The sequence below is a fragment of the Exophiala oligosperma genome (genome assembly GCF_000835515.1).
Source record: "Exophiala oligosperma strain CBS 72588 unplaced genomic scaffold supercont1.7, whole genome shotgun sequence".
Lineage (NCBI taxonomy): Eukaryota > Fungi > Ascomycota > Eurotiomycetes > Chaetothyriales > Herpotrichiellaceae > Exophiala > Exophiala oligosperma.
Window position 1 is genome coordinate 547,376 of NW_015622824.1, and position 19,908 is coordinate 567,283.

Sequence of the window (19,908 nt, forward strand, 5' to 3'; positions counted from 1 at the left end):
CGAGGATGTGTGCATTTCAACTTTGAAACTCGAGGGAGAGCATCTCCCCAGCAGCTCTTCTAAATTTCCTTAGTCTGTTGCTGCCTTGACTCCTTGATGATGTAGAACAGGCTTCCGTCATAGACCCCCCGTAGATCTGCTTTTGCTATCTGCCCACGCTTTTGGATGAGCAACCAAGTGGTCAAGAGTTCCATAAAACTGTAGAGCCAGCCCCCAAAGTCGTAGGGGTCGCAATTTGACTTCCACATTCGTAGGTACTCGCGAGTGGTCAGGTGACCCTTGTTCTCGGTGTCGAACTTGGTGAACATGCTGTCGAACCTGTCCTGGTCCAACTGTCCGCGAGGGTCAAACACCCCAGAGTCACTGCTGTGGATGGTCCGGTGGACGTTGGACACACAAACTCGGAACCGAGGGTCGCGCTTGGCGGCGGCGCCAGCATGGCCGGGCTGAGTTGCATACGAAAACAGAAGAGGTATGAATAGGCTGATGATGCTGTATGGGATGGAAAATCCCAAGTCACGAAAGCCGTGCCAAACATCGGATACGTTGATCAGTCCATCTCCATCCCGATCCCAGAACATGATGTGCTTTTCGAGGTCTGTAGGTTTTTTGTGATGATCGTCGTCGTCTGGCATGTCTTCTTGTCTGGGGGCCATGCCGTGGGAGTTCTAGTGAAGATTGGTGGCGATGAGATAGAAAACTGGCACAATTAAAAAATGCAGCCCCGATACCTTTGTTCAACGGCCTTATGTGACTGAAGTGGCTAAACTGTCTGGCATTATTCTGAGACTTGATTTACGCACACATAAAAGCCTAGCAGTTTTTTGAAAAACCAAAAAACCTCTGGTCGGACCGTGAAAATTCAACGAAGCCCGCTTCGCAACCATGGAACTCTCTGCCCTTATCATACCCGGGCCGGGTCGGGTAGTCTCAACACATGACTTTATATTTTCAAGAGAAACTTATTATATTGTTTGATATGACCTTCTTTTTGAGCCATTAACATCACTAAGGAATCAAGGTGTCGAAAGAGGCTCGGTCTGTGACTGATTGACATAGTTACGCATCCTCAATACGATATTAAGTAGCTCGGAAATAACAACTATAGAGGTAGGTGACGAACTTATTGGAGGCCCCGACATAGTCCCAAATCGCCGCTGCTAATTTGCAGTCCACCTAGCTTTGCTACCTTGTGAGCATCGAATAAGCTAATGGATCTTGATTATCGTCGACAAAGAAATTGTCCCAAGGATCTTGTATGGGTGGTAGTTCGAGATGGTTTTCTAAATTCATATCAAGGTCTTCATATCGGCGTATGTCGTTATTGAGATTGAACTCTTTGAGCAAATCACAGTCACGATCGCCAAGAGGATCTTGGTAAGTGGTTGGTATGATTCGGGCTTCTGAAAGGGATGGTCCTTCAATATCTTTGGCGTTTAAAATCGAGCTTTCATCACTGGACGCAGAAGCATCAGAACAAACGTGATGATGCCCTGGGTTCGCAATGTTCGTAGACAAAGAGCCGAATCTAGCAGGGTCAGAGAGCCAACCATAATCTAGAAGGTTTTCTATGGGCTGGAGACTGGGATCATTGCAGAGTTCCGTGGATCGAGACGCAGTGACGAGTTCTCTTGCAGCAAGAGGATCTGGATGGAACTGGTCAAGCGCAATGGACTGCAGGCCACATAACATCAGCAAACATTTCAGAAACAAGAGATTAGAGAGAGACGAAGACTGGCAAAGACAGAAGGTCAGGACTTCTTCTTACCATTTTCGGATAATGTCCCCAAAGACTGCGTCCCGAGTCAAGGAATTCCGTTGTGTGGTGGTATAATTGTTTGGCCATGTTGCTCGTCGTGCTATCGTCGTGGTAGGAGAATAGCTTGCAAATCACTCCACCAACAACCATTGGATAGCCATAAAATGAGCTGATAGTCATTCCAAGTTCCTGAATTGATCTTACGGTCGATATTAATTGTTCAGCGTACCAAAATGAGCGTCGTAGGATTTCGCTCACAAAGCTCAGTGGCGGTGGAGCTTCAATTGATTGTAGCCGCTTGCGAAAAAGGTAGGGGTGATGTAAGATGCACTGATTCATGTGATACAACATCATGGCAAAGATGAAATGTCCTGCTTTTTGCTGATCAATCATGCCGTACGAATCAAGGTACTGGGCATGAATTGCATCTGACACTGAAGCGTCAGTCACCCTAGAATATCCTTCGAAGCTCAACAGCAAGCTGTAGATGGCCGCGAAGTCGCTTCGAGAATCCCAAGGGGGATAACGGTCGGTGGATCCTTGTTGCTGGAGCGCCTGGCGTTCCACTCTCCCCAGTGCAGATGCCATTAGAATTGTATGCGCGAAAGGATCCATGCTGCCTGCCTCATGGATTGTGTGCATCTCTTCGAGGAGCCGCAACCCCGGCATTGCCTGGTTGGCTTCGGGATTGTCCGAAGGCAGTAGTGTAGAGCAATCGCTGTCCGCAATCGTAGAAGGCCTGTAGACACCACACGAGGCGAGTCGGTCCAATAAATAGACGGACCAGAACGTCAACCGTCTCTCATCTTGTTCCTCAAGTGACAAGTCCGGTCGCGGCTCTGCATTGAGTTGCAAACTCTGCCCAAATCTGACGGCCAGGCCGATTTTGACCCAACCAAGGCGATGGCGACCGGCTGGAAAGCAATCAGGTCAAAGCCGAATGAAAAACGTTTGGATCTGGGATGAGATAAGAAATACCTGTGAAGTCTACTACGGCCAGAAGGTTCGTCGCTTGCACCATGTGAATATCCAAAAGGTGGTTGTCGTCGGCAAAAGCCTTGTCAAAGATCTCGTTCCATGCACTTCGGCCGTAGAAATTCACCGCCTCCAGCTGTTGCGAATCAAAGAATGATTCGTCGGAGAAGCGGGCAGACAAGGCAATCATGGCCAGGAGAAGATAATCCGGATACTCTTTTTGTTCCAGCTTACGGTAGAACGTTGCCTCGCGAAAGTAAACGTATGGCTGATTCTGACACGAGCGGAAATAGGTGTCGAGTAGTGACCGAAGAACTGGCTCTGGAGGCAACTGAGAGTACTTGCTTCTATGATGTCTCCAGGCATTAGCAGGTAATCACTTATGATTTTCAGTATGAAGTCTTGCAGCTTCGAAAGCATACCGAAAACTGTGGGACGACTCCGAGTCAGGGCTGGACGCAGCAGAGCTAACTCCTGGTGATGTCTTCCTCTTCGCACGGTGGTCGTTGTTATTCATAAGACTCAGTTTTGCTTCTAATAATGCTACCCGTGTCGCAAGGCCAATCTCCTTGAGGGACTTATCAGCTAATGACACACAGTACTTCTATGGAAAGATAGCAAATGACTTACATCGGCACTGATCTGAGCTCTGGGCAAAGCATGGTGACAAACGAGTGGACCATCACCATAGACACATTCTTGCTTCAACCGAGAACAAAAATTACACGAAGGTTTCTGCCCGTCGCATTTTGACTTCTTGCGTCTTGTGGGAGAGCAGAATCAGCAATCAAGCCTTCATAATGGTACCGAGAAAGTGAGACAGCACATACCGGCAGTTCTGGCAAGCCTGTCGCACTCTCTTCGACCCCCTTTGTTCCTTCGTTGGATGGGTTGAAGTATTAGAGGACATTGCACCTTGAGAGAGAGCAAGGTGTCTGGACTGGAGGAATTACGAGGATCCGCGATACAGAAACACTCTTTCACTTGCGGAATCTCGAGACCATATCCAGTGACTTTACGAGCTCCACAAGTCTTATGTGGCCGTGGGGTATTCGCAAAAGCTGGGGATTGAACGGATGGGAGGGTACGAGTACGGAGTAGCATTATGGGATCAGTATGTTGGTGATTCAGGCCGTGAGCGCGAAATCCTCCATCCGTTCCTCCAGAGGTATCTTGACTTGGTCTAGGTTCCGTGAGAAATCGAGACGGAAACGATCATTAGCGTTGTCGTTGTCGACCAGAGAAGCCTCTCTCCGCACACAATCACCACCAACGGTTAGAGTTCTATGAAATGGGCCCGGATTGCGCCGCCCCCACAAGACGTCGGATCCGTCGTAAATGCCAGTGTTCGAGAGGGTCTTACTGTGTGTGGGATAAGAGGTTACATAATAGTGAATATCAATGCATCGTAAGAATAGCAAGTCGTTTTAAGTTGGCTACCGAGTCCTACTACACACAATAGTGTGGTGTGGATCGTGTGGACTAACACGGAGTATAGGGCTTCTAAATATCTTCCGCAACCCCCTTCAAATCAAGCCTTTTCGTCCTACCCATGAACAAGAACCCTGATCCCTTTACTGTCCAACTTGACCCCTGCAGTGAACAAATCCCTCGTGGGTGTCGCATCACTGTCGTCAGTCTCAAACATTTCCAAATCATATCTCTGCACCATGGCTGCCAAACTCATATAAAGTTGCGCGTACGCCAGATGCATGCCGATGCAGTTGCGTGACCCTTTTCCGAACGCCACGATATACTTGTCCAACCGCGACGTGGTCTTGCCCTCATCCATCTGATCCAACCAGCGTTCGGGGATGAACTTTCTCGGTTCCGGAAACACCTTCTCATCGATGAGCACCAGATGGGGGGTCATCGCAATCGGCGTTCCGGCAGGTATGACCCACTCCTTGTACACGATGTCCTTGTCACAGATCCGGGGTAACCTCGACAACATCCCGCCGGCCATGCGTACACCTTCCTTGATCACGGCGGTGAGGTAGGGCAGATGCTCGAGGCTCGTCCAGGGTGCCACCGTGTCGCCCTTTGGGATCTCCACCTGCCTCAACTCTTCGCGCATCCTTTTTCGTACTTGCGGGTTCTTCATTATGTGGTACGTGGTGATGGTGATAGCCCAGGCGGTAGTCTCGCTTCCAGCCGTGGCGATCAAAACACCCTCATCGATCAACCTCTGATCACTCAACTCACTCTCGGGCAGATCGCTGCTCAAGATCTGGGCAAAGATGGTGTCCTTGCGCCTCTTCTCGGTCCGGATCATCCTCATCATGTCAGGGTCCGACTTGATCTTCTGGACCTGGATACCCACCCGCTGCATCCAGGACTTCATGAACCCCACGGGCGGTACGAGCTTGATTGCCACGCTCAGCGGCATGGACCGGACGATGGCGCCGATAAGAGGGAAAGAACGCACAATGGCCGCGCTCGCCCGGCCGCCGGTGTTGACCAGTTTCCACGTCATGGCCCACTCCGGGTTGTGGATGTAGTCGTATGTCCAGCCGTAGCTGCACTGTGTGAGTACGTCGGTGGTGAGGGCGAGATAGATGGCCTCCAAGTCGAGAACCTGGCGATTGCCGCTTTTGACAATGTCGTCCAGCCGTTGACACATGACGGCGAGTTTCTCCTGAATGACGGGCATGTTGGAGACAATGCTGGCCTTGCTGAAGAACGGATTGAGGGCGCCGCGACGTTTTCGGTGCACCTCGTGCTCGACCGTCATGCCCCCGGCGGTCGGGACGGCGAATCCGCGCGTCCACCACGCCCACTTGTCCAACTTGAGGCCGTATAGCTCGTCAAAGAAATCCGGGTCATGGATGTGCACGTCGTCGGGGTTCGTGCGGATCACGGGGCCATACTGGTCGTGCATCTCCTTGATCTTCCAGATGTACTGATGTCCCCGGAAAACGTCGTAGAAGGTTTCGTGCCAGTAGGTCGCGACGGCGAGTTTTGACCCCGGGAACTTGGACAAGGGGTGGAACCAGATGCGGTAAATCGCCAATACCACGTCGTAAAGGACTTTGGCAACCACCAGATACCCTACAAGGCCCGTCCATGAGGTGGCGTACCCAAACGTAAAGTCTTCCGGACCCATGGTGGTCAGACGTGACGCGATTCGTGAAGATCGAGGATATCAAGAGAAGAAAAAATCAGACCAGAAAAGACAGACGTGCAGTGGCACTCAATAATATTTGTAGATGTATTTGCTGCTCGACGGTTTCACGACTCAGGGGAAACAGGAGAAACAAAGCAGCTTTTGATCTGCATCGGCATGATCGGCATTTCCTGAATTAGTACAATACAACCGTTCAGTGGGGGCCATAAATGTCATAGTTTTCATGCAGGGCACGAGGCTGCTGGGGAACACGTCCACTTCATGCTGTATGAAGTAATGTGTTTCTAGCTTCGTCTGCATGTCTGAGTTACAACATTCGTGCCGTCACCAATAGATAGCAATCAATTTGACAGGGCGCGGAACAAGCTTGAGTGTCACTGGCCATAGACACAGCCAGCTACTGCTTGCGGTTTAGTTCCGGGGTTCGAGGCCGGTCCTGAAATGCCGTCGCGTGTCCGACCGTGTTCATATATTTACAGTGTACGGAGTACAGACGCAAAAGGCTACGAGGAGAGGCTGAAGAGATATATTGTACAGCATGTTCTCTTTCAGTCTCTATGAGAATAGCAGAAAGACCCAAAGACAAGGGAATCATCTTCTCATAATATTCTCAACCCACAACATTCAATGACTGCCGCATGGACGGCCGCTTTTCTTCCCCACCAAAGCTGAATGAATTCCTCGACGAACTTCTTATCGGATGCGCTCCAGCTGTCCAATCCCATAGTCACCATGTCTTCTTGGGTAATCTCAATATCGGGCTGTTCGTCTTTGGTCGAGAGGAGATGTTCTGTTTCTCGATCTTCAGAGCCCATTTGATATTCGGAAACTTCACCAGGTGGACTTTCGTCGTTATCACTCTCGTCATGATATGCTTCGTGGACTTCTCCTCCATCTGCCCTTGCTACAGCCGCGGCAACGGTGTCAAAAAGACGTGCGGTCATTTGATGGAAGTATGCAACAAGAGCTACTTCCTGAGTTTGATCATCGTGTTCACCCTGGAGGAGGGAGAGATCTTGTTCGCTCTCGCCTTCTTCCGAGTCTGTCAGTCCAGCTCGTCTATCGCCAGCAGAAGCCCACCACACCAGAGAAGTATAGGCAACTTTCGACCACGAAGCTGGTTCGATGACAGCCTTATTGTCAAAGTACGCCGAGGAATGAGAAGAAACTGACGCGGCGTCGTCGTTTTGCTCCTCGTCTGTGTCGTCTATTCCGATGTGGCACCGTGGATATCTATGTAGCCCCTGTTGAAGATGCACGAAACGATTGAAATCTCGCTCACTGGCCTTGGTACTTGTGGTGGGAAAGCCCTTGCTTAGTTGTGGTGTCGAACGGACAATACGTGGAAAGGCCTTTTGTGGAGCGTGGTCTGGTCCCGAGCGTGGCATGAACACTAAGACATCATACAAATGCGGCTTGGTACTCAGCACATCGTCTGTAGTGCAAGCGATCCAGCGCTCGGTCTTTTCCAGTTCCGGAATGTCCAGCACTCCAACCGTGTACAAAGGCTTCAACCATGGTTCGGGCGCTTCGGAGGAAGGCAATTGCGATAATAGCGACTTTGAAACCGACGATAAGATCGAAATAATATAAACTATGATATATGAGCTTCTGTTGGGGTAGCAATTGCCTCATGCTTACCTAGATTACAGCAGAACTCAACAGGGGTATCTGTTATTATCAATATACGCCTTCGCAGCAGCGCAGCACGATATACGGGAAATATAAGCGGACCAAAAGTCCTGAGAGCATCGAGTAGTGTAGCAGCGGGATGGTGAGGCATGAGTCTATGTTGAGTAGGCATGGATGTAGTCGCCGCACTCATTGACCTAGCTTTTCGGTAGCCGTTAGACTGTTTGCCGTTGGCTTCAACTGGTGATTGAATGGCCGAGTCGTCTGGTTGAAGTCTCTGTTTGTTCCAGTACTCCTCTAGGAGGGTAGTATCCCTCAAATCATTGATTTGGGCTCTGCAGATGGTCAGTCTGCGACGCCAAGGGTTTTCTAATGTCGTACCTTGCAAGCTGTTGTAGGCTGATGGCGTGGCGCCAAATTCGCCCTATGCGACCATGTTCCAATGGGACAAGTACACCCACAGCTAGCATTCGAGCCGACCTTTCGGACTCCTCATCTGGCTTTTTGACAAAGGCACTGAGGCCAGCATAATCGTCGTGAATGAAATACCTTTCACGGCTTCAGCGTCTCTTTCAGATCCTTATGACACAACACTCACACCAAGTCTTCCTCGACATTGTGTAAGCCCGAGGGCAGTGACTTGAACTCGACGACGCCTTCAATCTGCACTGGAAACGGTATCAGCCTGCGAAGAGGCAATTGCAAGGGGGAGTCTGACCGTTGTCTATTGTCTTGTGCCAACCTAGCGTGTAACTGAATCCTGAGTTAGTCTCAGCAAGACGTAGTGGGAGTGCGGAAAAGTACCCTTTGCGGTTGTCAAAGTTAACGAGGAAGAGCGCTGCGATTTGAGGGACTGGAGGATCGCTGCCAACGTCAATCCGCAGTTGACTCGGCGAAGTCATGTCTCACATTCAGTCGCATGTTACGAGGTAGATGGGATAGCCTGCTGTGACGGCAGCTTGTCAAGATGTTCAAGCAGAGTCGATGCTTCGCATTGATCCACGGCCTGAATGGCGCAGATACACGACTTGGAGTCGGACTTGGAGATGCCGAACAAATGAGGCTAGTCCAAATCTGTTTTAGGCAGATATTATAGCGGCACGAGGATCAGACCACGGGAATACTTCACTTTTCAACTCTTCAGACTCGGAGGATCTCTTGGTTTTGAACGACCATCTGGAGAATCATTGAGTTCCAAATAAGTATCATGTCGGCCTCTTCAAATGCCTTGGCTAACTGCTTATCCCAGCACGCCCCACCCTTTACGGTATCATCTTGGCCTTTCTCATTTCGTCCCAAGTTTTGCCCCAGATATCCATGACCGAATAATCTTCCTTGAAACCAGCGCGATAGATTTTGCTCATATCATACTGGCGATCAAAGTCGGCCAGGATGAGGTGCAGAATCTCGAAACCGGGCATCGTGATTCCCGACTGAGCAATGTCGTCGCGGAGACCATATTTCTGCTCTAGCTCCTTCCAACGTCCCATGTTGTCATTGATATAGGCTCGAACCTCTCTGGAATTATCACTCGGTGGTGCTGACTTTAAACCAAAGTACTCACACAACATGGGCCATTTTTCCTCCCAAGTTGAGTATTTGGACGAGGTTGCTACATTAAATGCCTCGCCGCCTCCGCTGATTTCCGGATGCAGAGCCAGGAAAATCGTCGACTTCCCAATCATCTCGCTGCCAGCTTCGTTGTGCTTTGCCTTCCAGCTCTTGTTCGTACCAGGGAAGGGAACCACGCTTCCGGGACCATTGATTACTTTCCAGAGAGAAAAGTAGATGGCCAAAGACGCAGCAAGCGAATAAGCTGAATGATTTGGGGCGAAACCCACCACAATATCTGGCCTCGTCTCACACCAAGTCCATGATTTCCCTTTGGCATATGAACCCAGCCAATCGAGCTGGGCATGGTAAAAGAGCTGATCACTGAATGGCGGCTTGAGCCTGGGGAGTGACTCTTTAAGAGGCACCGGGTGATAGTGATCTTCCTGCAGAAGAAAGCCGTACATCTATTCATATGTCAGTTCAGAACCTCGAAAACTCCACTCAAGTGACTTTTCAAACCTTTGCTCCCGTCTGAAAAGCCACGAATTCGAGGGCAGGGGAGAGCATGTCTACTGCAGTCACTGCTCGCACCAGCATATCCACTGCATCCTTTTTCTCCTGGTCAAAATTTGGATTGGCTTTGTAGGCTAAAGGACAGTAAGTGGTAGAACTGACTGCTCTATTGAATGTCTTGCAAGAATGTGTCAAACCTACCATAGTAGAACACGTGGGTGACTGTGTCTATATTTGGAATCTTTTCCTTGATAGCACCATTGAATGCCTCTTGAGATGGGTCCAGCAGATTCAGACCCGACACAATGTTCAGCTTCCCTGCCTTGGGCCACTGTGAAAGTTCCAGGCTTAAAGGTCTATTGGTCAAGGCAGTCACCTCACTCCAGGTCCCGGCTTCTGGATAATCAAGCAACAACTGCTTCACAACCGCCCACCCTGTCACTCCAGACGCCCCGAATACCAGTGCGTGCCTCTTTGTCGTGGCCATTGGAAACTCTTGGATATTTGTCCGATTTTGCGAAGCGGCGGAGTCAATAGTATGGAGGGAGCGCAAGGGTGCTACTGATAACAATCAATCTTTTAGACCAACCAGTTCCCTTCCACGCTGGTGAGCAGGCTATTGCGGGCGTTGTGCTCGGCACCAACAGAGATCAGCCGAGAGACTGGATTTATGGAGAAAGGAGGTCGGAGGTCCATTTCCGGCTTTCAACCTCCAATGGCCCAACACGACTCTGCCTGGGCTTTCGAATGCCAAAAAGTCTAGAAAGTTGAAATTACAAGGTCCAATACTGGAAATACATGATTGTCCTCGAAATTGTAGTGCTAGTTCCAGGGGCATTCGGTTGAGATACAGAGTCATATGAAAGGCAAGGCCATGTGTTGATCTAGATATTCTCGCAGGAGCTGATCTATTGCCTTTGCCCATGTCTACGAGTAATATTGACATATATTGAACTTTGTAGACCTCACACAATTCTGCAAAAATCAGAATACACCCCAGATTGCCTTTGAGCGACAAATACCTCTTGAGCAAGATAGGTCATCACATCCATGACGAGTTTATTGATCCACTTTAGATCTGTCCCCCATCGACCAAGAAATCTTGACCTGTTGTAAATGGACTAGCATCACTCATTAGACACAAGACCATACCGACAAGCTCATCTGCTTTTCCCAGGCGCTCCATCACGTTGCTTCCTTCGAAGAGAGCTCTCCTGGTAGGCTCTGCCTGCATAACAGACTCTAGCATGTCCGTTAGGATAACGCTGTGTTTGGAATTAGCATACAGGAATCGTGTTTCTGCCTGCTCTGATTTCGTCGACTCAAACTTACCCCGGACTGATCGAGTTAACACGGATCTTATGTTGCGCCATCTCCGCCGCTACTTGCTTAACAAGGCCACGGACAGCGTACTTCGAAGCAGTATATGCGGTAATGGTCTGAGGGAACAGCGACCTGTGGCCCGCGGTCGATGCGATACAGACGACGCTGCCTCCCTGCCCTTGCTCGACCATTTTGGCACAACATAATTGCAATGTATAGAAGACACCATTTACCTAGAGGGAACAGGAGGCTGTTAGTGGAAAGAGAGAGAGAGAGAAGGACAATCAGAAATTGGCCTGAAACTGAGGAGAGCATTCGCCATTCCTACATTTACAGCCATCGTATCCTCAAAATCTTTCGGAGAATGTTGGAGGAATGGTGTATCACGGATAATCCCTGCTGCTGGAATACTGTCCTCTTTTCAGTTATTCAACCATACCAATAGAAAAAGAAATGCGATAATACGTGCTCACCATCCGTTGATGGACCCAAAGTCTTTACTGATTCGGTCAATTGTGGCCTTTAGCCCTTCGTAGTCCGTGACATCGGCTTTGTAATACTTGTGCTGACCACCGGCCTGGGAGAGCTGGTCAAAGTATGGAGGAGCAGCTTCGTCCCTATCGATCACCGCGATATTGGCTCCTGCTTGGGCGAGCCCTTTGGAAAAAGCGAAACCTAGCCCCCGTGCACCACCAGTGACGACCACAGTCTTGCCAGTTACGAGGAACCGCTCGAGTACAGCTGGTATTGAGCCTGGGGGATTTGATTGTGCCATGGTGAAGCTGTGAGATAATGAGATTCTGACCTATTGGAAAGCCTCGATCTGATCTCGTAGGGCAATTGGACAAGGTTCAGCCTGGCCTCCAAATCGAAATAGGCTACAATATCAGGAATCAGGTGAGGTGCTCGTATTTTGATGATAGTGGTTGATTGGGGTTGGGCTAGATGCTCGGACATGTAATTCCGAGCTGCTGTTCTTCAACGTTCACACTCCACCTGGCACTGAGTAACACGAAAGCTCCAACATTGGTAAACCTACTTTCTCCTATCAGCTGGCAGAGTCAGGAGACATACAAGAGTACACGCCTAGGTCCGAAGCTTCTATGCATTCCGACAACGATGGTGCAGAGACACCCAGAACTTGGAACATTCAAAGGTTTAATCCAAACAGAAGGATCCACCATATCAGAGAGTAAAACTCGAGATTGACGTTTGTCCTGACCGTGTTCCATACCATGTCTCGTGATCATGATGCGCTCATGCTTACACTCATCCATGTCAATTAAACGGCGATAATAGATCTGTATTAGGGTTTCATCGCGATCTAAGCAGTGACATAGAACCATGTGTAGATCATCAGTAAAGAAGAGCTGAGTCGAGGGATCGGCGCTGATCCTGTCCCGTTCACCTTCTCATACCCTTCATTTCAACGCAGTTGTCAAAGGCTACGATGACAAGGCCCCGAATCTCACACAAAGACGTTCGATCCTAGAAGAACTCGAGAACACTAATATCGGTCGACAGAATAGGTCACTCCGCTCCAGATCTTACTGATACCCGAGGTTAGACTCTCTCAGCCTTTTCGGGGTTATATCACCATCCACACCTCTAGTAAGTACACTCTCTGTCACGAGGCTCCGGCTATCATTTTCGAACCCCTCTCCACACTTATTGCCTTGAGCCTCCAGAGAAGTGTCGGTGTTCAAGGTCCGAAATGCGGGTGACAACCAGTATAGCATAAGCTTCCAACCGTAGAAGATATATCCTGTTCTCTGGCACCTTCATTCAACCAGGAATGCTCTCTAAATCAATTCTTTAACAGCAAGTGGTTTTTTCAAAGAGCATTTGCGACTCTTTGATCATCATGGGTTCCATCGAGGAGAAAACCTACGATGCCATTGTCATTGGCGCTGGCTTCAGTGGTCTCTACCTATTGCATGAACTCCGCAAAGCAGGATTCTCTGCAAAAATAATAGAGGCCGGTGATGGTCCCGGTGGCATTTGGTATGTCATTACACCCCGGTTTAGAGTCGACGTCCGTCCTTTGCTGTTGTGTAATCTAACGTCCCGCAAATATAGGAATTGGAACCGTTACCCTGGCGCTCGCGTCGATACTGAAGTTCCACAATACGCTTACTCCGACCCGGCCACATGGTCGACGTGGCAGTGGAAGCAGCGCTTCCCTGATCGAGACGAGCTCGCTACTTACTTCGAACATGTTGTAGATGTTTGGGACCTTCGTTCAGACATCAGGTGGGATACTCGAGTAACCTCGGCACATTGGGACGAGTCTCAAAGCCAGTGGAAGATTGAGGTCAATGACGACCAGTACGACGTGTACAAGTGCAAGTTCTTCTGTCCTTGTACGGGGTTTGCCGCCAAATCATACACGCCGCCATTCCCCGGTTTCGATACATTCAAAGGCAAGATCTACCACTCGGGTCACTGGCCTGTGGGCGGTGTCAACTTTGCCGGTGAACGTGTCTGCATCATCGGAACTGGGGCGACTGGAGTACAGGCGATCCAAGAAATTGGACGAATCGCAAAGCATCTCACCGTGGTCCAGAGAACGCCCAACACTGCTTTGCCGATGAGAAACGATCCCATTGACGGACAAAGGAATCAATATTTCAAGGACAACCTTCCTGAATGGAAGAAGAAACAAACCACGACGTACGCCGGTTTCACGTACGACTTCCGGCCTGGGAAGATCATGGATCTTCCGTTGGAAAAGCGCCGTGAACTCTACGAGGAACTATTTACGACCGGAGGACTTCACTTTTGGCTCGGTACCTACGGCGATGTCCTGGCGGACAAGGTTGCAAACGAAGAGGCGTACCAGTTTTGGCGTGAAAAGACGCTCAAACGCATAAAGAACCCCCACAAGGCCAGGAAGTTGGCCCCTGAGAAACAACTCGACCCTTTTGGCACAAAGAGAATCAGTCTCGAGCAGAATTATTTTGAAATCTTGGACCAAGACAATGTCGACATCGTCTACACCCGCGAGACTCCCATCCAGGAGTTCGTCGCCGAAGGTTTCAAGACGGAAGACGGCGAGGTCCACGAGTTTGACGTTCTGGTTTTGGCGACGGGCTTCGACTTTGTCACCGGTGGTCTGACTCAGATCGACATCCGCGGCGTCAACAATCAGTCCGTCAAGGACAAATTCGCAAACGGCGTCTACACTAACCTGGGAATGACGATTAGGGGGTTTCCCAACATGTTCTTCATGTACGGACCCCAAGCCCCGACTGCGTTCGCCACGGGTCCGGTCTCGGCCGAGGCCCAAGGTGCTTGGATCGTCAACTGCATCAAATACATCACCGAGAACAACTACAAGAGTATCAACGTGACGGAGGCGGCGGAGAAGGAATGGCGAGACCACGTGAACGAAGGGGCCGAGCAGGGCCTCTTCAAGGAAGCCCACAGCTGGTACTTTGGAGATAACATCCCGGGAAAACCCCGTGAGGCCTTGAATTATATGGCTGGTATGCCTTTGTATAAGCAAAAATGTCAGGAGTCGGTTGATGCAGGATACAAAGGCTTTGTATTGGTATAGAAAACCTGAGAGGCTTTGTGTGTTCCTTGCCTTTTTGCTTATGCTGTTAAGCACTCAAATATAAAGCAAAACCCGGGGGGTTTGACGCCCGAGTTGCTTGACCAGTTCGCTAGAGGCTCGACAGCGCTTCATCATCTCCCAACTCCCGGATCTGGTTGAGCAGCTGAATTCTCCTGTGGGCACCTTTGTCACCTCCAAACGTCGTCCTTCATTCCAATCATATCAAGTGAATCTTTCCACAGCCGTAGTTCATCATTTGGGTCATACGTCTGGCGAACGAAACCGATCCCAAAGACGTCACCGTCATCCTCCCCGCGCTTGGCTTCTTCGCAGTCTTCCAGATACTTACCTCCTTTATCCTCCCATTCTCTCCCCACCGCAGCGACAACGGTGGTAGCAGCGCCTTGCTCCGGGCTCTTCATGACTTTGGCGACCTTCTCAAGACTCCTGATCTGCTCCACAACTTCCCTGTCCAGGTGTCTGGACAGATTCGTGTCGATTGCGCCTGGGTGAAGGCTTGTAGCGTGCAGTCCTCGACCACCGTAGCGGCGCTCGAGCTCATTGGCCATGTATACGTTGGCTAGTTTCGATTGGGCATATGCGAGGCCATGGTTATACCCACCCTTTTGGAAGCTATAGTTGTCGCTGTCGTGAAGATCCCCGGCCGCCCGGTGGGCCGACGATGCGACGACAACCACTCGGGAGTGGAAAGCCGGGGTCGAGCTGGCCAGCAATGCATCCTTCAGAAGTTGGAAGAGCAGGAAGTGACCCAGGTGGTTTGTTGCGAAGAGCGTCTCATGTCCTTCCGGGGTCAAGGTGAGAGTCTCGATCCCCATCACCCCAGCGTTTTCGATAAGAATGTTGATTTTCCCTTGACACTTCTCAAGGATCTCCGCTGCCGCTGCTCGAATGCTAGCAGATGAGGTATTGTCCATTTTGACAAGTGAGACACGATCATGCTCTAGAATATCGCCGATAGCGGCTTCCGCGCGCTGCATGTCGCGCCCGGTCAGATATAACGTCGCGCCAGTCGCAGATAGGGCGTGTGCCGTTTCAAGACCAATGCCCGAGTTGGCTCCGGTGATGACAATCACCTTGCCTTTCAGTTTGCCCTCAAGAGACTGATCACGGATGATCTGCATGGCTGTTGGACGTCCATCTCCGGGCCCCTGAGGGTTTGTATGTGCGTCCTTGTACGCACCCATGTTGGAACGACTAAGACAACAGAGATACTTAAGTCAAAGAAAGACCGAAAGAAGATGAGTTGATAGCATCGCAGAATTATCAGAGGGCAGATATCAGATATTTATACAGGAATACCCCGGCCACGCCCGTTCAGAGTCCATGGTGCATGTTCCACATTCACCATAGAAGGGAGGCGCTCCTCTAGAGAGTCTGGAGAGTGAATCTAGGTCTAGAGTGACAGTCTCGAAGAGTTGACATTGTAGCTCATGGAGCCTCATCTAGCACAGATAGATACAAGTTATGCGTCAAGAAAAGCGGGTCAGGCGCGTCCACGGCCGCAACTGCGGCCGCCCATTTTCCGAGACTTTTTGTCACATTCCGTCCGTCCTCCTCTAATCAAACAAAGCCCGCCGTTTCGATAACCACTGGTACTCCAATCATCAAGACCACGATTTTCAACAACGACTCTCTGCATCATGCAGTCGTCGAGTGAGCCCACTTCAGCCGTGGCGGAGCGGGCATGCACGTCTTGTCAGAAACGGAAGCGTAAATGCAACAAAGCACTTCCCAAGTGCTACTCTTGTTCCAAGTGAGCTGCTGCTGATCGATTACTGTCCAATCCTGCAATCCGTAGATGCCAACTCCGACATATTGTCAGACAGTCCTCTTCCGTTTCCAGGCTCGAGCTCCGATGGGACAGGACTAACTTCGGACAACATAGGAGACACCTGACATGCAAATACCCAACGACAAGCGATAACTACAATTTGGCCTCTGCAGATGTGGCAGGGATATTGCCTTATACTCTCTTAGTCAACGACGATGAAGCAGATATCGAAACACTCGACTTCCAAACAATCTCCTTTTTGGATCCGAGCATCTTCCAGTATGGACAGGTCCAATACCATTCGACCAGCATACCTATCCCAGACCATATCACGCGACTTGTGGGAGACACTAAAGAGATTAACTCTGCCGCTTCACGATACTTCGACCATATAAATTTCTGGATGCCATTTATCTCTAGACAACGCTTCCTTGATACCTACCTGCGTCCGTCGACTCGATCTCGGCCAGAGGTCGCCATTCTTCTGCTGTCTCTCAAACTGATTACAACCCCTCCTCCAGTTCATCCGAGAAACCCCAAAACGCCTCTTTATCGGGCTGCGAAGCACTTCTACCTTGACGTTGAAAGCTCCCAAGTCGCTTCTATAGCTGTGCTACAGGCTGGGGTGCTCTTGGCATTGTATGAGATTAGGCATGGTATATACCCAATAGCATTTCTGTCCATTAGTGCTTGTGCTCGCTATGCACACGCTCTGGGTATCAATGTCGATAGAATAACGAGATTTAGCAGTGTGTTTACGTTGATTGAAGTCGAGGAGAGGAGGAGGGTTTGGTGGGCGATTGTAATATTAGATCGGTTGGTGCTCCCTCCTGAGAAGAAAGATATGATTTGATTGCGAACCATGCAAAATACTGATGGAAGCTGTTAGTTTCGTAAGTATTGGCTGCCCTGGCCGACCTCTTGCGACTAGAGAGCCCACGCTGGATGACCTCTTGCCCGCAGACGATGCACAATGGGACCAAGGGGTAGGTCGACGATCATCTGAGCGGTATCCCTTTCTCTCACACAGTGTCCAGATTGTGGCGAATATTGATTCACACAAGATTTCATCGCCAACGACCAACCATATGAGCAAATTTGCATTGTTGTGTCAAGCCGCCCGATTACTAGGTCAGGTCCTTCACCAACTCTCGAACAGGACTCCCGAACATGATCACGGCGATGACACCTGGATGCAGCTAGACCGAACGTTGGAATCGATGCTCACAGCTGCACTTGACTTCGACTCGCCCGACTACGACCAAATCACTTTCATCTACAAGCAAGTCACCCTTTATCGCTCCAGCGGAAAGAGCAGTGCTAATGCAGAGACATTGTAGCGCCCTCGTGGCCCTCCACGAACCTTATCTGTCACTGAAGGATGGAATACGTTCCCAGCGTGCCAGATTTGTCGTGGAAGGCATTACGCACACGATCAGAACAAGTCTACTTGAGCAACAATGCTTGGTCGGCCGTGACCCGGAGAGCGTTTCGCCGTGGGGACTATTTTTCGGCTACCGGATCTGTGTGTACTATGCGTGTTCCGACCAGAAAGAAGCATACGCCTTGCAGATCGTCGACAGCTTGAAAGAGGTGTTCCGAAATATCGAGGTCAGATGGAACGCCGCAGGTAAACTCTTCTCCGGATATCTATTCATCGTTGCTGGTATTGACCATTATTCCCAGGTGTCTACCTTCGGCTTCTGGAAGCACACGAGGTCATGAGCAGAAGATGACTGGGTCACATCATACGCCAGAAAGAAACATGGGAAATGTGACGGCGTTTGGGGGGAAACGCCGTAATTGATGCGGCATTTGTAGCGCGATTAATGTGTCCCTAGCACGTTGGGTATCACCATCAAGTCATTGATAGTCCTAGCCTCAGAATGACATATGAATCCCGAGACAAGTCAAGAGCCCGACCTCAAGGGAGGAATATTGGACCACCTTGAAGTACCGAGATTAAATGCTGAAATTCAATGTGCGGCTCGACTGGGTTCAGTCAGGCCAACCCCAATTTGAATGCACAGCTGACAGGGTATATGTAGGTAGAGCCCGGAAGTGCGAAGAATGGCAGGACATGAAACTTCGAAAATAGTCCTCTTGTTCTGATAAAGAGGAAAGTGGGCTAAGACTTGAGGGTAGAAGCTTCGGGCTGCGTTCAGAGTGATGATCAAAATATGATGATTTGCTGATCTACGATTTAAGTGGTCTTAGTTTGATCGGCACTCTGCTGTCCTCGCTTACTTCTTGCTCAGGCTGAGTACAAAGTCAACAGAGTTCATCCAGTACTCGGAACTCTGCTTCAGCTGAGGGAGCATATAGAACCCATGGGGTAGTCCTTTATATGTTCGAAGAGTGACGGGGACTTTGGCCGCCTTCAGAGCTTCTGCATATGCCAGACCCTCATCGCGAAGGGGATCTAGCCCGGCAACTTGTACCACTACACAGAGAAACCAATATGTCAGGTTGATTCCCATCTCAAAGTGAACTCATCAGACATTACGAGGGGTGCTCCACTTACACGCTGGTGGCAGTCCACTGAGATCATTTGCCAGCAAGGGACTGGCATAGGCTTCCGGAATCGGATCAGGCATATATTGTTCCCAGAACCAAAACATCTTCGGGGCGTCGACGATACTGGCATCTTTGTTTTGCTGGTAGCTGCCTCCAGGATATCGATCGGACGGAAAGAACTTTGGATGGCAAGTTACAGGGATGTTTAGGATCTGGCCGACGACTCCTGATACTTTTTCGTCTCTCGTCTTCTGTGCCAGAACGGCCGCCTGACAATGAAACGTCAGATACAAGTCGCAAACGCCTCGTGGGCCGGTCATAAACTCACGATGTTACCACCTGCACTGCCTCCTGCGACGATGATCCGTTCTGGATCAATACTTAACTCGTTTGCGTTGCGTTTGCACTGTCAGTCTCAGTATCATGCATAATTGAAAAAGGTCGACTTTGTGTTTTGATATACCCATTGAAGGACGTCAAAGCAATCATTGATGGCATAAGGATACTTGAATTCCGGAGCCATACGATAATCAACACTGACGACGACCGCGCCAGCTTTGGCAGCCAGGAAGCGGTTTTCGACCTCTTCCACCTCGTGACCACCAACTACCCAACCTGGGTTCACAGTCAGCTCCGGCCAAAGTCTCAGACTTGAAATTTTTCATTTAACTGACCTCCGCCGTGTGCTTTTACGACCAGAGTCGTGCCAGGTTCGGTCTTCAAGGGCCGGTAGATCTTAATACCGATCTTCGTACCATCTCGCACTGGAGCTTCTTGGTCGAGCACCTCATAGTCTCGTCCAGGCTGGGGAGCATTGTCCGGTAATGGGACCGGAGAGCTCAACCAAGCGGCTTTGAACTCATCCATGGGAAGGTCCCATAGTGCTGTGAAATTCTTGTCGATCTCTTCTCTGAACTTGGCGAACTCAGAATCGATCTCAGAGAGATGACCATTTGTGGGAAGAGGTCCTTTCCACTCAGGACCACTAGGAGCGAGTTGCACCATGATTGTTGTCAGAAACCTCGCTACAAATATCACCCTATTCTCTGTGGAGGGTATGTCTATAACCACACACTTTTCGCGAAATGAGTGTTGTAGTATTCGCACCCGCTGACAAAGTCCGATGTCTACCACTTTTTGGGGGGGGTGATGGGTGA

At 49.9% G+C, this 19,908-nt stretch overlaps 5 protein-coding genes across 6 annotated transcripts; 1 reads left to right on the plus strand and 4 right to left on the minus strand.

Moving 5' to 3' along the window:
- Nucleotides 1-1,717: 1,717 nt before the first annotated feature.
- On the minus strand, nt 1,718-5,840 carry PV06_07508 (uncharacterized protein; the record flags this gene model as incomplete). Its single annotated transcript, XM_016408762.1, has 5 exons — nt 1,718-2,673; nt 2,738-3,081; nt 3,157-3,302; nt 3,365-3,497; nt 4,285-5,840. 5 exons carry the CDS (start codon nt 5,838-5,840, stop codon nt 1,718-1,720), a joined length of 3,135 nt encoding a protein of 1,044 aa, XP_016260516.1.
- A 430-nt stretch (nt 5,841-6,270) lies between these two features.
- Nucleotides 6,271-8,492, minus strand: PV06_07509. 2 transcript variants are annotated; one of them, XM_016408763.1, is made up of 6 exons: nt 8,298-8,492; nt 8,212-8,246; nt 8,092-8,161; nt 7,875-8,042; nt 7,503-7,828; nt 6,271-7,455 (listed from the first exon to the last, which is right to left on the minus strand). In XM_016408763.1, exons 1-6 carry the CDS (start codon nt 8,393-8,395, stop codon nt 6,461-6,463), a joined length of 1,692 nt encoding a protein of 563 aa, XP_016260517.1. In that variant the 5' UTR covers nt 8,396-8,492; the 3' UTR covers nt 6,271-6,460. The 2 variants fall into 2 exon arrangements, with proteins under 2 accessions (XP_016260517.1, XP_016260518.1); XM_016408764.1 differs by having other exon boundaries at nt 7,875-8,161.
- A 6,138-nt stretch (nt 8,493-14,630) lies between these two features.
- Nucleotides 14,631-15,647, minus strand: PV06_07510 (uncharacterized protein; the record flags this gene model as incomplete). Its single annotated transcript, XM_016408765.1, has 1 exon — nt 14,631-15,647. One exon carries the CDS (start codon nt 15,645-15,647, stop codon nt 14,631-14,633), a length of 1,017 nt encoding a protein of 338 aa, XP_016260519.1.
- Nucleotides 15,648-17,109: 1,462 nt separating this feature from the next.
- Nucleotides 17,110-17,959, plus strand: PV06_07511 (uncharacterized protein; the record flags this gene model as incomplete). The annotated part of the gene is made up of 3 exons (XM_016408766.1): nt 17,110-17,220; nt 17,272-17,570; nt 17,641-17,959. The coding sequence occupies 3 exons, from the start codon at nt 17,110-17,112 to the stop codon at nt 17,957-17,959; spliced, it is 729 nt and encodes a 242-aa protein (XP_016260520.1).
- Nucleotides 17,960-18,477: 518 nt separating this feature from the next.
- PV06_07512 (uncharacterized protein) lies at nt 18,478-19,756 on the minus strand (the record flags this gene model as incomplete). The annotated part of the gene is made up of 5 exons (XM_016408767.1): nt 18,478-18,677; nt 18,759-19,020; nt 19,080-19,157; nt 19,215-19,366; nt 19,426-19,756. 5 exons carry the CDS (start codon nt 19,754-19,756, stop codon nt 18,478-18,480), a joined length of 1,023 nt encoding a protein of 340 aa, XP_016260521.1.
- Nucleotides 19,757-19,908: the final 152 nt, after the last annotated feature.